A 15,967-nucleotide genomic window follows, 5' to 3' on the forward strand; every position below is an offset into this window, starting at 1 on the left:
TGAGGAATCAAACCCAGGGCCTCATGCATGCAAGGCAAGCACTCTACCACTCAGCCACCTTCCCAGCCCCCAAAGCTATCTTCTTATTAGAACTCTGTATTTGGAAACAACAAACAAATACAAACCAGAAAACTATGGTTCTGTCCTAAGTATGTTGATCAAGGGATTATAAGAGCTTATTAAATGCAGAAGAGAATTCTCTCAATTAAGAGCGTCAGCAATTTGGTAGCATCAGGGAATCAAAATTCATAAAACTGTGGTCCATTTTAGCCTGTCCTACTAATATAAAGCATCAGTTAACTAATAAGGAATGCAATAATTTATTAATTGAGAAAATTTATTCAAGGCCTGCCAAGAACTCACAGTTGCTAGCTACATCAGAACTGAAAAGAAATCAAATTAAAATGAAAACTTACAAACATCTTTCATTTGTCCAACTATTTGCTTCAATTTGTTAATTCTGGCAGTTCTCCCTCAATCTTTTTTATTTTTGTGCCAGTCTTGGGGCTTGAACTCAGGGCCTGAGCTTTTTTTGCTTGAGGCTAGCACTCTACCACTTGAGCTGCAGTTCCACTTCTGGATTTTGGTGGTTAATTAATGCTAACAGTCTCATGGGCTTTCCTACCAGGAAGGCTTTAAACTGCAATCCTCAGATCTCAGCCTCCTGAATAGCCAGGAATACAGGAGAGAGACACCAGCACCCAGACTTTTCCTCATTCTTAATTATTACATAACATTCCCAAATGATGTAAAGCTATTGAAGCCAAATACTATGCATTCATATTTTATTTAATGTTTTTGCCGTACCAGGTGTCACAGTAGGAACTAGGGTTACAAACACAGATGAAGCCTGCCCTCAGTCAACTCAGTCTTTTCAGATTAGTTTCACAATCAGCCCACCACATAGTGGGTTTATTAAGGACTTTCTGGCTCCATAAAATCAAGAGGAAGGCAGAAAGAGGTTTCAAATATGAGCGAACCTTTAGATATGAGAACACAAGACTAATTTCCATGATGTGATTCTTCTTTTTCAAAATAAAAATGAGTAATAATACAAAATATTACACATGGAAACTTATATAATAAGGTGAGCTTTAAATATAATCAGTACTTATGGGGGTTACATTTGGACAAATCATGTGTGAGAGCTTCAAGGAGTACTGAGTCACCCACAGACACAGTAACTGGATTTACATGTAAAACTAAAATGTGTTTTCTTGTATTTCAGTCAAAATTTTATCTTCACTGGAGAAGTCCAGTAGATACTCTGAGAAAAGCAGGTTATAAACAAATCATCCCCGGATATTCATTTCTCACTGGACAAAGGGAAAGCTTGGTGGGAAGCCAAGGTGACAGTACGAGGCTCCTAATCACTAGATCTGCCCCAAGTCATCCCACCCACCTGCCATACATAGAACTGAAAGTAGTCTGGCAAATTTTACTGAAATTATGAAAGGCTAAGCCATTAGAAATCATTAGCTAAATCAAATGATGAGTAATGATACCCTTAAATGGACGTTTAACATATCCAAACTACTCCCCTAGGATTAACCAGCTTGTTCTTGTAAAACACAAGACAGTGTTTTATGTATAAAAATACATTTTAAAGCCATAATAAATCAGCTATCACTAACTGGAGGATTTTTTTCACTTTAACATGAGCATGGATCCCTAAAATATTTATAAAAGCATATATAATATTTTATCTAACTTGGACCCCTTTAAAGAAAGTGAAAAATTTTAACTTATTTGCTTACTTAATCAAGTACAGAAAACCCTAAGTTACTGAATTGTATTTAACTAAATTCTTCAAGTGTCAGAGGTATCACTTTGGATCTCCTCTTATTGTCTGAGACTCACCCTCTTGCTCCTGACTTGCACTTGCTATGTGCTGTGTGCTTGTATCTCAGTCAAGTCAAGTAAGCTATAAGACTCCTGGCCTCTCAAGCCATTCATGCTGGCTCAATTCTATAATCCCAACTATCAGGATATTGAGGCAGAAGGGCCGTAAGTTCTAGGCCAGTCAAAGCTTTAGAGACAAAAACAAAACAAACAATTCCTTCTGGTTTCTCAAGTATGGCAAAGCCTAATCTATTACTGATTAGCCAAACCTTACATATCTACCTTTATAAAAACTGTTCCTATAAAGGTCAATTGTCAATATCCCACTCAATTGGCATTCTTGGTATGTTCAATAGACACACTGACTCCAATCTGTTCTCCACACTATTTCTAGAGTGACCTTTCTGAAATGGGAATATAAGCCCCTTAGTCCTATGATTAAAATTCTGCTTAGAGGGTAAGAGTCAGGCTCTTACCCAACATCTTCTCCTGATCTTATTTCTTCTTGACTGGGTCTTGTGAACTGGATGCACGCAGTTACTTCTGGGTCTTGCTGTGGTTTGAACGTGGATTGCCTCCCAAAAGTCTATGTGCTAGAGGTTAGTTTATTAGTGTGACAGTACTGAGTGATGAATCTTTTAGTGTAGGCTCTAGTAGGAGGCAATTAGGCATTTAAGAAGAATGAACTTAAAAACAAAAAAAAAAAGGGAAGGAAAGAAGGATGCTATCCTTGGTGAGTTTTCATAAAAACAGCAAGCCTGGACCCTCCCCAGTCTCTCAATTCCTGTCTTGCCATGGCCCCTTCTCTCTTCCTGCCACTGAGATGCATCTGCCATGACTTATCAAAAATGAGCAGATGCTGGGGCCATGCTCTTAAATCTTCAGAACTGTGAATTAAATAAGGCTTTTTTCTTTAGAAAGTATCTTGACTTGGGTATTTTGTTACAGTAATACAAAGACAATTAAGACATAGGACAGAAGCTCAAGACCATGTATTCATGTTAAGAAAGCCCGTAAGTCCTCATGTGAACCCATAAAAACCCCTGTGAATGGTATGCTCTGTATTCACCAAAATGAAACAGCCAATATACTACAATTAAAAACTACTTCTCATTTTAGATATCTTAAAATTAATGTGAGTCCCAACAACTAAATTTATTACCCTGTATGTTAATTACCCTGTATGTTAACCTAATAATGTGTAATAAGCATAAAAACACAGTAATAAAAATAATACACTTATTGTTTTTTATATATGAAACCTTTCAGTACAGCACTCCTCTGAAGCTTTAACAAATTCATTTTGTTTCAATAAATTAGCTTCTTTAAGAATAAAGAATAAATATTATTGACAGATAATATTCAAATGAAAAAGTATTTATTTTTCTAAGTTGGCCCTTTATCTCTATCTTATATCATTTCCATTTTGACCTGTTGCTTTCTGCTACCTACTTCTCTCCTAAGTTTATCCCAGCTCCCAATTCTCAGAAGCAACAGGGTGTATTTTCTAAGGCTTGCATTTATTTTTACTTACCACAGACTTACCATAGAAACCTCTCTGCTTCTCTCTGACCCTCTCCTTTCCTAATTAACCTCACAGAAACCACTTAACCACCAGAAAACTACAAGTAGAGCTGTGGCTCAAAGAGGTAGAATACTAGCCTTGAGCAAATCAGGGACAGCACCCAGGCCCTGAGTTCAAGCCCCACATCCCACAAAAAAGAAAGAAAGGAAAAAAGCTCCACTCATACATAATTTCATCTATTCAAGAAACATTCAGTAAATGTCTAGATACCAGGAATAGAGTTCATTTTTTTGCTTAACATATTTGGGAGAACAGGTGTGCTCATATAAATCCAAACTGACTTTACCCACAATAAACATACTGTGGGAAAAGCTAATGTACACATGCTATCCATGAAGCAAATCTTGTCTACACTATATGCCACATATTGGTACTTGATTTCATTTAGTTTATGAATTTCACAATCCCATAGTGGGTGAAGAATTGCAATCTTAAAAAATACTACCCTAATATTTATTTACTTATTTTTATTTTCATTTTTTTTGTAGGTCATGGGGCTTGACCTCTGGGCTTGGGCACTGTCTTTGCGCTCTTCAGCTCAAGGCGAGTGCTGTACGGCCTGAGCCACAGCTCCACTTCCGGTTTTCTAGTGGTTTATTGGAGATAAGAGTCTCACGCACTTTCCTGCTCGGGCTGGCTTTGAATTGCAATCCTCAGATCTCAGCCTCCTGAGTAGCTAGGATTATAGTCTTGAGCCACTGGAGCCCTGCAAGCCCTAATATTTATGAAGGAAATATTATTATATTTTTTAAATAAGCCCTAAAGTTGGGTGTTGATGATTCATGCCTATAATCCCAGTTATTTTGAGACTAAAAAATGGGAGGATCATGGTTCAAAGCCAACCTAGGCAGAAAAGATTATCACACCTCTTCTCAACCAATGGCTGGGCACAGGAGTAAACACTGTAATCCCAAACTATTGGGAGGCTGAGATTGAGAGGATCATGGTTCCAGCCTAGCCCAAGAAAAATCTGTGAAATACCATCTCCACAGAAGGGAAGCTGGATGCAATGGCGAGCACTTGTGATCTTAAGAGCAGACTGGTCAGGAAAATAAGACCCAAAATAACTAGCGAGATGTAGCTCAAGTGGTAGAGCACCAGCCTAGCAAGCTCAAGGCTAAGTTCAAACCCCACTTCTAAAAACAAAAACAGCCAAAAAAAATCCAAAACTAAAAATACCTTAGAAGTGACAGAAAAGAGAGGAGGGTAAAGAAGAAGAAGGGTAACTGAGAGGTAAAAATTAAAGAAATGAGGGGCTGGGAAGGTGGCTCAGTGGTAGAGCGCTTGCCTTGCATGCCTGAGGCCCTGGGTTCGATTCCTCAGCACCACATAAGCAAAAAGAAAAAAGCCAGAAGTGGTGCTATGGCTCAAGTGGTAGAGCGCTAGCCTTGAGCTGAAGAGCTGAGAGACAGCGCCCAGGCCCAGAGTTCAGGCCCCATGACCGGACCCAAAAAAAAAAAAAATTAAAGAAATGAGAGAGAAGCAGAGATAGATAATTAGAGTAGTATGAATCAGGGAGGAGTTGTATAGCTTTGGGTGTTTGGGATGAAGATGTAGATATCGACTATAGGTATGAGTTTGTTCCACTTAGGCAACATACTACCAAACATTCAATATCTTGGGTGAAAGTTCCTGGCTTCCCCATCTAGTTTTCCGTACTCCAATTCAGAAGACCTTGTTCTACAAGTTTCTTGGTAGTTATTTACTAGCAATACTTTTCATATCTGGTAATGCAAATACCTATTTGTAAAAGGAAACCTAATATGCCTCATAATTTCAAGAAAAATTGGCAAGATGGTGAACAATCCAGTCAATACATATGTACATGAACTTATTACAATTTTAAAATATACTAGCACTCAAAATATGAGATAATTTCAAGAATCTCATATAAATCTAATTTCTATTGCTTTGGGCATAGCTTTAGAAATCTAAAAATGAATAGCTGACATTTTAAGAACCTGCTTAGAGAGTTCTAATTTAAAGGGCACACACATACAAATACACAAACCAAAAACACTCTTGGCAGTTGCCATGACAACATAATGCAGTGCCTACCAAGCTCTTTGTTATCCTGAAGACACTGTGCAATACCACGATAGACTCTTTGCTAATTAAGTGGAAAAGGTTAAAAAGTCTAGCTCTGCATGGTTTTTCCTGGTGCTAGGACTCAAGAAAGCGAATACTAAACATTTTAAGAAAAAGAATGGAAAAACAATAACTGTAAGACCCATTTCATATCAAAGTAGAAATGGTGTTGGAAAAGATGAGAGAAATATTTTTGTTTTCTTTGTACTTCATCACCTCCTAATAAACCATATCATACTGTTTCAACAGAATGGTCACTTTGTATAATACAATTTAGTTAACAGTCTCTTATTTTACCAACGTATTTAAATATGTTTTGGTCATAACAATTTCATTCATTTGGGAGTCCATATTTCTATATGCTAAATAACTATAACAAAGAAAAACTGCTTTGAAATTAGTAAGCATATGACCACTCCCTACAAAGAAAGAAAATAAAGATATAGCGTATTCACAAACTGCTTTGTTAAATGACAACTCCTTTGTAATAATAATAGTATAAAATTTGAATAGTTTCCTATTAGCCTCCAAAAAAATAGTAATGGAAGACAGAAATAAAGGATAATCTGTAATAAGTCACTGTGATAAGACACACTTACTTTCTTTCCCCTTCTCTGATTAGCCTTCTCAATCTCCTTGATAGGGTTTTCTCTCTCTCTATTCTAGTCCTTAGTCCAAGAGCTCCACCAGGATTTGATCTAGACAGCGTTCACTTAAGTTTCTCTTCTTACTCAGTTTCATCCTTCACCAGTAACTTCAATTATTACTCACAAGCATTTACATTCCCAACCAGGGCTCTCCTCAGCCCCTCCTTCTTGTTGCCACTTGAAAAGGTAGATCTGGTACTGTTGCAGTGCTCTGTACCTCAGCACATTACAGCTTTTAATGTTCCTAGCACAGACAAATTTAGTAACTATCTGCTGAAGGAGTCAAATAGTCAAACCTGTTATACAAACCAAAAACCCTAACAGTCATCCTTGATAATGTCCTATTCCTCTTCTCTATGAGTGAGGACTCAAGTCCTGCTCATATTCTCAAATCTGTACCACTGTCAGAGGCTTCACAGCCACTGCTCACAGGCATCATTCTTTGCCTGTTGTGATAATAAAAGTTTCTGAACCAATAATCAGGAACATGCAGATATAAGACACACAAAAGTTAAGCAATCAATACCTATCAAATAAGCAGTTTATTGACCAAACTGATAGTTGTTCTAAGAAAAGGAAAGTGAACTAGACATTAACCAGGTGCCAGACATTGACCTTGACAGCTCACACACACACTACCACTGATTGTCCCAACAAGCAGAGAACAATGATAAATGTCAAGAAGATGATAACGATCCTAATATATTAAAAGCTTGTGGCAGACACTGTCAGAGGCATTTTGGATTTATTATCTAAGGCTCACCACCCTCCCTTGGGTACTGTTTTTATTTCCTTTTTCAAATCAGGAAAATTAGCCATATGGTACTATAGTTACTTACTCAAGGTAACATACCAGAAAATGGTACTACTTGAACACAGTTCTGTTTAAGAATTTATTAAACACTTGTTTAACTTATCCCAAGTTGCTAGAACTAACAAAGACATCCATAAACTCAAAGGCCTGGTGTTGAATTTGAGAAGTGTGTCTCCAGGGTCAGAGCTGTTTCATCATCTGATTTCTACCCAGTGTTCACAGAAGGAAGTCTCTGCCCACTCCAACCCCTGTATATTCTAAGTACAATTAATGTTGCTGTCACTGAGTCCCCCTCAACTCCTCCAAAAGACTGTTTCACTCAAATAAGGAACCAAGAGAAGATCTGTAGTCAGTCTAATTACACGAACTTGGTGATATTTTTCTTAACAAGTCTCAAGAAAGCAACATGAATGGTATCAATAAAAAGGCTTTTTGTTTTGTTTTTTAACATCTAACCCAGTACTTACAGTTTTATAACTCCATCTGAGCACCTGGAACAGAGCTGTTGGCTGCTTTTGTCTTGTTTATGTTGATTCTGCCCAAGCTGAACAAATCTACAAATTACAATGGGTAAAAGTAAGCTAGAGAAGGAAGGATCTGAAATCAATTCAGCTCACACAAAATGATGTAAAGTGTTAAATGGCAATAATATGCTTGCTTCAGAAAAGAAAATAAACGACTTGTTTGTCCCCATCTCCTCCACATGTTATACTGACATCAAATATAGTGAAAGCGGGGGTTACACTGTGGGGGAGGGACATACAAAGCAACAAAGAAATAATCTTATAAATGCGTTAGAAACACATGCATGAAAGAAACGAAAACATTAAAATACATATTTAAGGGTTCATTTTCCTAACATCACATTATCTGACCTTTTCCGCTTGACTCATACCTATACTAGATATTGCAAATAAGGGAAACCATGGGACCTATGCTTCTTTGGGCCTGGCTTACTTCACTTAATATAATTTTTTCCAAACCTTTCCATTTCCTAACAAATGGGGAAATGTCATTCTTTCTGATGGAGGCATAGAATTCCATTGTGTATATATACCACATTTTCTTGATCCATTCATCTACTGAGGGGCATCTGGGTTGGTTCCATGTCTTAGCTATGGTCAATAATGCTGCAATAAACATAGTTGTGCTGGTAGCTTTAGTGTGGTCTTGTTTGTAAACATTTGGGTAAAATGCCCAAAAGTGGGATTGCTGGATCATGCAACAATGAGAAGTACAAAATGTCATGTCAAAACCAGCTTTACAATGTCGGTGTGGGGGGGGGGAGGGGGGTATAATTGGGTGGGGGGAGGGGGGTAAAATTGGGTGGGGGGAGGGGGGAGGCGGGGAAGGGAAGTGAAGGGTAAACAAAGGAGGAGGCTGCAATGCTTGGTAAGAAATGTATGCATTATCCTGCCCATGTAATTGTAGCCCCTCTGTACAGTATGTTCTCAAATAAAATAAAATACAATTAAAAAAAAAAAAGAAAAGAAAATAAGAGCACCCTTTGTTTTTTAATACGTTTTTTATTATAAAAATACTGTACAGGGGCTGGGAAGGTGGCTCAGTGGTAGAGTGCTTGCCTCGCATGCATGAGGCCCTGGGTTTGATTCCTCAGCACCACATAAGCAGAAAAAGCTGGAAGTAGTGCTGTGGCTCAAGTGGTAGAGCACCAGCCTTGAGCTCAAGAGCTGAGAGACAGTGCCCAGGCCCAGAGGTCAGGCCCCACAACCAACAACAACAAAATACTATACAGAGGGGTTACAGTTACGTGAGTAAGGTCATGAAACCTTTCCTATTGAGCATTGTTACCCCCTCCTTTGTTTTTCCCCTATCATCCCTTCCCTCCCCACCTCCCCAATTCCTTCCTCTCTCCCTCCCCCCAAGTTGTAAAGTTCATTTCAACATAGTATCTTGCACATCTCATTGTTACAATGGGTCAACCTGTATCCTTATTTCAGCATTTTGTTATTTCCTTTCCCTTCCCCAAATTAGAAAAATGTATACAAAAGATGCAGGGCACCAACATCAAATAAAGTGAAAACAGGGGTTATACTGTGGGGAAGAGCATACAAGAGAAACAAAAAATCACATAGTACATTTTAAATATGCTAAAAACAATAGCAAGAAAGATAAAAACCACTTGTGTGGTTTACACTCCCTCCCACCAACAATGCAGTAGGGATCCCTTTTGGCCACATCCCCCCCAGCATCTGTTGTTATTAGATTTCTTGACTCTAGCCATTCTAACTGGGGTGAGGTGGAATCTCAATGTTATTTTGATGTGCATTTCTTTTATGGCTAGAGAAGCTGAGCATTTCTTCATGTGTCTATTGGCCATTCTTATTTCCTCTTCAGAGAAGTCTCTCTTTAAGTCTTTAGCCCACTTATTAATTGGGTGGTTGTTTCTTTGAGGATTTGTTGTTGGGGGTTTGAGTTCTAAGTATGAGACATTGATCTTGCTAGCTATGTCCTTTGCCATGAAGAAGCTCTGTAATTTCATGCAATCCCTTTCATCCAGCCTTTCTTTGATTTGTTGTTTCTGGGTCTTTATTAAGAAAATTTCGGCCTGTGCCAAGGAGCCCTAGAGTTTCTCCTATTCCTTCCTAAAATTTTTAGGGTATCTACTTTGACTTCGAGGTCTTTGATCCATTTGGAGTTGATTCTGTGCAGGGTGATATATATGGATCTAGCTTTAGTTTTCTACAGGTGTTTAACCACATTTGCCAACACCATTTACTGAAGAGGCTGTCCTTCTTCCATTCTATTTTTTAAGATACCTTATCGAAGATTAGGTGGCTATAGGTCTGTGGGTTCATTTCTGGGTCTTTAGTTCTATTCCACTAGTCCTCAGATCTGTTCTTTTGCCATTACCAAGCTGTTTTGACTACTATGGCTTTGTAGTAGAGTTTGAAATTTGGTATTGATATTCCTCCAGCACTGTTCTTTCTGCTAGGGATTGTTTTTGCTATTTGGGGTCTTTTATTGTTCCATATGAATTTTTGGGTTGCTTCTTCTATTTCCTTGAAGAATGAGGTTGGAATATTGATAGGTATTGTATTGAATTTGTAGATAGCCTTTGGGAGTATTGCAATTTTCACTATGTTAATCCTCCCAGTCCAGGAGCATGGGAGGTTTTTCCACTTCCTAAGCTCTGCTTTAATTTCCTTTTTTAGGTTTTTAAAGTTTTCATCGTAGAGGTCCTTCTCTTCTTTAGTTAACTCTTCTTTAGCTATTTTGTTTTTTATGGGGCTATTACAAAAGGATTTGCTTTCCTGATTTCAGCTACACTAAGAGCATCCTTTGTAACACAAGACTTAGCTGGAATTTTTTTAGAAGGATACATCATTTTGTGTAGCATGTAATTCCTAACCATGGACATAAATCACATATATACTTTTGCCTTCTATGACTTCAATGCTATGCAGAAATTGAGCCAGGCAGATAGTCCTATAGGTCTCAGGTCTCCTCAGGAAGCATGAGGTGGAGCTGGCAATGAAATTAATGATATGCAAAGGGTGGGCAGGCTAGGAACCAACCTCCACAAAGCATCAATGTTGCTGGGAACCTAGGAGATGCGCTCAATTTCCTTAGGCCAATAGATTCCTCCTATTCTTGTATCTTCCCACCTATTAACTATCTTGAAGTGGAACACATTCAACCAAGATGGAGGGGCCAGCTCATGAGCAGCATGGTCAAGTCATCCCTCCTCAGAGAAGACCTGAACAGAATTAATCAGTGTTAAGCTAAGACACACTGTCCCCTCAGAGTGGTGATGTTATAGTTTGTTCTTTGTGTCCACAAGTCTACAGGATTAAAGAGCTGATTCTCTTTCCATTTTCCTATTATCTAATGTATTTCCTTTGATGAGCATAGATAATTTTTATCATTTATTTTTCATAAGCTTTTCTAAAGGTCAAGAAAAATGCTGCAGAAGCTACCAATTATGAAGTCATTATAGTGCTACTGAAAAACTTCCATAGAGCTGACTTTTATCTTCAGCAGGTGACAGATTTTCATTCATCTTTTTGGCAGAATAATGTCACATATTATCAACTCTTTGCATAGACTTTTAAACTTTCCAAATCAAGTGCCCGATCTCTGTCACTTTTTTTTTTAATTGTTGCAGGTGGATGCAGCTTTAAGGAAGTGAAAGAAACTTTCCGCTTGTCAAGACAACAAACCAAAGTCACTAAAAAACATAAGGAAGAGGAAGACAAGAAAGAGCAGGGCTCAATGCATGGAACAAAAGCAGAAAACTGAGAAATTCTCAGGAGTCTGGAAGTGCTCAAAGCCAATGTAGGAAATACAGTATAATTTCTCTTCCCCACAGTGTCCTGTGGTGGCCCAGTAGGAGCTGTGATCTACAAGCCAGACCAGGGCACTGTTGGTATATGCATAAACTTCCATGGGCACCAGCTTCCTGGGTGCAGAACTAGAGAGGTTTAGGCAACTATGTGGGTTCTCTCTCTGCTCTGTGGATCAGAAGAATTACTAAGACAGTTCCAATGCGAGAAGAGCCTTGACTGTCCTGTGGCCACCTCTGGCACAGCTACATCCACAGAAGCTGCTGACATTTGGACCTTGAATGTTCCTCAAAGCCCCAGCAGTTAAAGGCTTATTTCTGGAGTAGTGCTATTGGTAGATGGCAAAAACTTTAAGAGGTGGGGCCTAATGAGAGGGTTCATGCACAATAGGGGTATATACTCAATGCAGAATGGATGACCTGATCTATTTTTCTTTCTTTTTTTATTTTCCAGCTATATAACAAACAGCTTTGTTCCACCATGCATGACACTGTCCCCAAAGCAACAGGATCAAATAAGCCAAAAGAAATCTCTGTTCTTGGTAAGTTTGTTTTCTCAGGTATTTTGTTACAGTAATGGAATACAGAAGCTTCCTCTGACTATAACAATGCCCATGGAAATGGAGACGAGAGAGGCCCACAAAGTCCTAGTGGGGAAGGAAGAAGCCTAACAGGGGTAGTATGCCTGTAGGAAGTGGCTACTCACATAGAGGAAAGTAATGGCCAGGTCTATGGCCAGGTCTATGTTCCTCCACATTCTCCCTAAGGTCTACATCATAAACAAGGCAGCTGAGAGGAACAAGGGAATACAATATGTAACCAGGACAAATCACTGAATGGCTCTGCACACTTAGCCCATAATGTGGGATAATAGTCTCTTTCTATTATGGGTATTTAAAGAACAAATAGAAGGCAGCGTAATTTCTGCAGTATCAATCACAGACTCCAGTTCTAGATGGATTCCGCTGTCCCTAACAGTAATCGCTTCCTTACAGACATGCCGTTTCATACTTCTGAGACTGTTTCCCAGGAATACTGTGGCTGAACAAAGCCACAGAGGCAGTCCAAGCCATTAAGGCTGAAAGTGAAAGTCATGTGTAAGGCAAGAGATACTTTTTTTTAAAAAAAGAAACTGCCAATTAGTGCTTATTTTTTTTATTAAGAAATTTACATATACCAAACCTGTATGACTTACATGGGACATAGTTCACTTGTTTTCTAGCCTTCTGAAGGCTTGTGTTAGGTGGTATTTACAGTGGTATTTGCAGGTTCTTGGGGATTTTGGAATGAACAATTATTTTGAGAACCTCCATGACTCTCCTCCTTAGCACACACACAGGTGATTTCTGGGAATGCCTTTTGTCTGATGGCTTCCTTCAATGAGATCTGCCTGGTCAACACATCCTGAACTGGTAGTATGGACCTTTCCCCCTTAGCCACCACTCCCATCTGCACCTAAAGCTAAAACAAACACCAGGTTCTCAGCTGTCATCTTTCCATATTTGTTTTGTAAGACAGTGCCTTGATATTAAGGATTTTGGAATACAGCAATGACTAGTGGCTCTACAAGGGCAGTAACAAACATCTAAGCATCATAAATTTTTATCACTGAGGGCAAGCATCTTAGGTGCTAAGAACTTTAATTCTAAATACAAAGCAGTATTTCAGATTTTGATACCTTAAATGCTACAAATGTATTCTAAATGAGATTCATTTCTTTCTGCATTTTTATTTTCATTTTTAAAGGTCATATAGATATGATTATAATTTTTTTTCCTTTCCTCCTTTCTTTCTATGTGAAAGTAGCTTACCTTGAATAAATGGAGAAATCTTCCTCAGAGAGGCCATCTGAGAGATTAATTCCATACACTTCTTTCATGGGTTGGACCAAATTCTGGTTTAAAAAATGGAAACAGAACTTTTTGACATCCAGCATATTGATAATTTCCAAAAATGAAGAAAGTAAGTCTAGAAATTTTTCTATAAAAGCAATCATAATGGTTTTCCCAACCTGCTCATTCAACTTCTTAGTTTATGTCTTTAAGAAAAAACTCTGGACCCATTGCAACAATGACATGTACAAGTCGTTATGTCAAAAAAATGAACTTAACAACTTTGGTGGGGGGTGGGGGGAGGATGGGGTAGGGGGAGGGGAGTAGTACGGGAAGGGATGGGAAGGGGAAACAACGAGGAGACAACAATGCTTGATAAGAAATGTACTCATTATCTTGCTCATGTAATTGTAACGCCTCTGTATGTTATTCTCACAATAAAAAAAAACTCTGATTTCCATTTCCCACTAAAAACCAGTGTATTTTATGATTTTAAAAGCACGTTAGATAATTACATTTGTTGCTGTATAATGCAGGAGTTGGCATTTTCTATAAAATGCCTGATAGTATATATTTCATGCTCATTAGTTTTAATCAGCTCTCTTGTAATTATTCACCTCTGCTGGTATAGTACAAAAACAGTCGCATGTAATATGTAGGCAGGTAGGCAGGGCTAGGTTCCAGTAAAGCTTTATTTATTTAAAAAAAACAGGCTGGATCTGGCTGATCAGTCAGACGCTGCCAATTCTTTGTGTAATAAAAATTCAGATCTCATTTATTTGTCTTATCTATTTCTAGATGACTTAGCTATTTCTAGAAAGCAAATTTCCTCAAAGCTTGATTTGGTTCTTCAGTTTATTGTTTGTTTCCAGTTGTACTCCTTTACTGTAATATGAACAGGGTAAATATCCCTCTGGGGTTTTTAAAGATTGTGTGAGACAGGTCTAAAACCTGCTCAGAGTACAGGAAATGAATACATGGACTTCAAGTAGATGGGCTACTCAAAGGAAGGCAGGATGGTCAGATACCTGTGGCTCACCTGTAATCCTAGCTACTCAGGAGGCTGAGATCTAAGGATTCTGGTTTGAAGCCAGCTCATACAGGAGTCTGTGAAATTTTTATCTTCAATTAGCAACCAAAAAGCTAGAAATAGACCAGTATCTTAAGTAGCAGAGTGCCAGCCTTGAGCAAAAAGGCTAAGGGACAGCACTTAGATCCTGAGTTCAAGTCCTAGTACTGGCACAGAAACAAACAAAAAGGGCAGAATATTCTTTAAAATTCTGAGGTGGTAAGAATTCACAATTACAAAGGGGAGCAAAACCACTAATTCTATTTCAAAATAAACCATTTTCAAGTCTATGCTAAATGTGGTCAGCTTATAGGCATAAGCCTCAAGCAGCACATATTAAAATGTATGAGTGAGATGACATTTTCTTACTCTCAGCCTTTTAATGAAAGCAGAATTTTAAAGATCATCCTTAGGGCCTCAGGCTGAGTCACGTGGGCTTCCTTCCCACACACCTCAGTGGCTTTGGTGCTGTCTCCTGTGTCAGTCATCTTCACAGGGGTGGAGCGCTGAGACACAGACCCCTCATCCTCACGGTCTGTCCCAGAGTCATCCTCAGAGCTGCTGGACACGGCCTCCTCACTGGGGGGTGGCGGGGCACTGGCTGCAGTTTTCCGCTGCAATACAGCTTCTTCTCGATTGCTTTTATTTCTTTAAAAAGAGGAACAGCAGATGTGAAGCCTCTTTAAACTGAACCTTCAATGGTCATTTTGTATTGAAAATGACTGAGAAAGTAGTTTCTGAACTCACCATGTGCTAAACTGGAAAGCTCAGTATTTCTTATATGTACCAATCTTATATGCATTTAAACTCATTATAAATTTTAAAAATAACCCAAAGTGTACTTGCAGGGTATAGAAAAGTCTCCTCAGCACTTGGCTACTGTAACTTCCTTTAGCAACTAAAATCAATACTTTTAAAGTTTCTGGAAAAGTATGAGAAAACTGTATGTTTCAGGCATTAGTAAAATTCCCTATAACTTGCAAAAGCTTCCAGAAAAAGCCAAGAGAAAATCCACATGTTGTCCTTTTCAACCACAGTGTACTGAAGTAATCAACTGCAGAACATCATATGATTTTTAAAGTTTCTTGTATTTATTAGTGAACAAGTACATTCATTGAAAAATGCCTCTGATAGTTGAGAACAAATGGGGAGGGAAAGATGGAGAAAAAAACCTGTACAAGTATTTACTGTATTTACTTTTATTTTTAGGGCCAAGTTTGCTAGTAGCAAAAAAGTGTTTTATAGTAATACTTCTTTTGGCTTTTATAAAAATGTTTAATAGTTCACACTTGTTAAACGTTTTTCTGTAATAAACTAAAAATGCCATAGTAGTCTAGGAAAGGATGAAAACAATGCTATTTAACTGTGGGTTAAGATACTGTGGAGATCAAAGTTAATTTCTGACTTTTTGCAACTGAAAATTAAATTTGATAGGATTTCTTTGCTATACACTAATGAGACTGGTCATTTACTTATGCCGGGAACTTTTCAATTCTAAACTCACAAGGATTTTTCTTTTAAATTCCTCTTAGGACCTGATCAGGACTGAACATGAAGCCATTTAAAGGCCACATAGTTATGCACATATGCATGTGGTACATCTGGAAAGTATTAGTGAATATCCCACAACTACATGTAACGAGAGTCCAATTAAGATCCCATACACATTTCCAAATTCAATTAGGATTCTGTATCTGCAGTCTGGTCGGGGCTTCTGGTTGGAGTCCAGGGGAAATCTTAATCATTGGAACTAAGCAGGTTAAAAAAGGAGAAAGGAATTCTTC

The 15,967-nt window shown here is 38.3% G+C and overlaps 1 protein-coding gene across 4 annotated transcripts in view; it reads right to left on the bottom strand.

Moving 5' to 3' along the window:
- The window catches only part of Fig4 (FIG4 phosphoinositide 5-phosphatase), a 116,149-nt gene that overhangs the window by 23,984 nt on the left and 76,198 nt on the right, over positions 1–15,967 (bottom strand). For all 4 annotated transcript variants that reach the window (XM_070010869.1, XM_070010867.1, XM_070010866.1 and 1 more), the window contains 3 exons: positions 14,636–14,831; positions 13,094–13,176; positions 7,444–7,530 (listed from right to left, as the gene is read on the bottom strand). In XM_070010869.1, coding sequence (XP_069866970.1) covers positions 7,444–7,530; positions 13,094–13,176; positions 14,636–14,831 — 366 coding nt within the window. The remainder of the gene's footprint in view (positions 1–7,443; positions 7,531–13,093; positions 13,177–14,635; positions 14,832–15,967) is intronic.

This window comes from Dipodomys merriami, unplaced genomic scaffold (assembly GCF_024711535.1).
Source record: "Dipodomys merriami isolate MVZ:Mamm:240054 unplaced genomic scaffold, mDipMer1.0.p SCAF_8, whole genome shotgun sequence".
Taxonomy (NCBI): Eukaryota; Metazoa; Chordata; class Mammalia; order Rodentia; family Heteromyidae; genus Dipodomys; species Dipodomys merriami.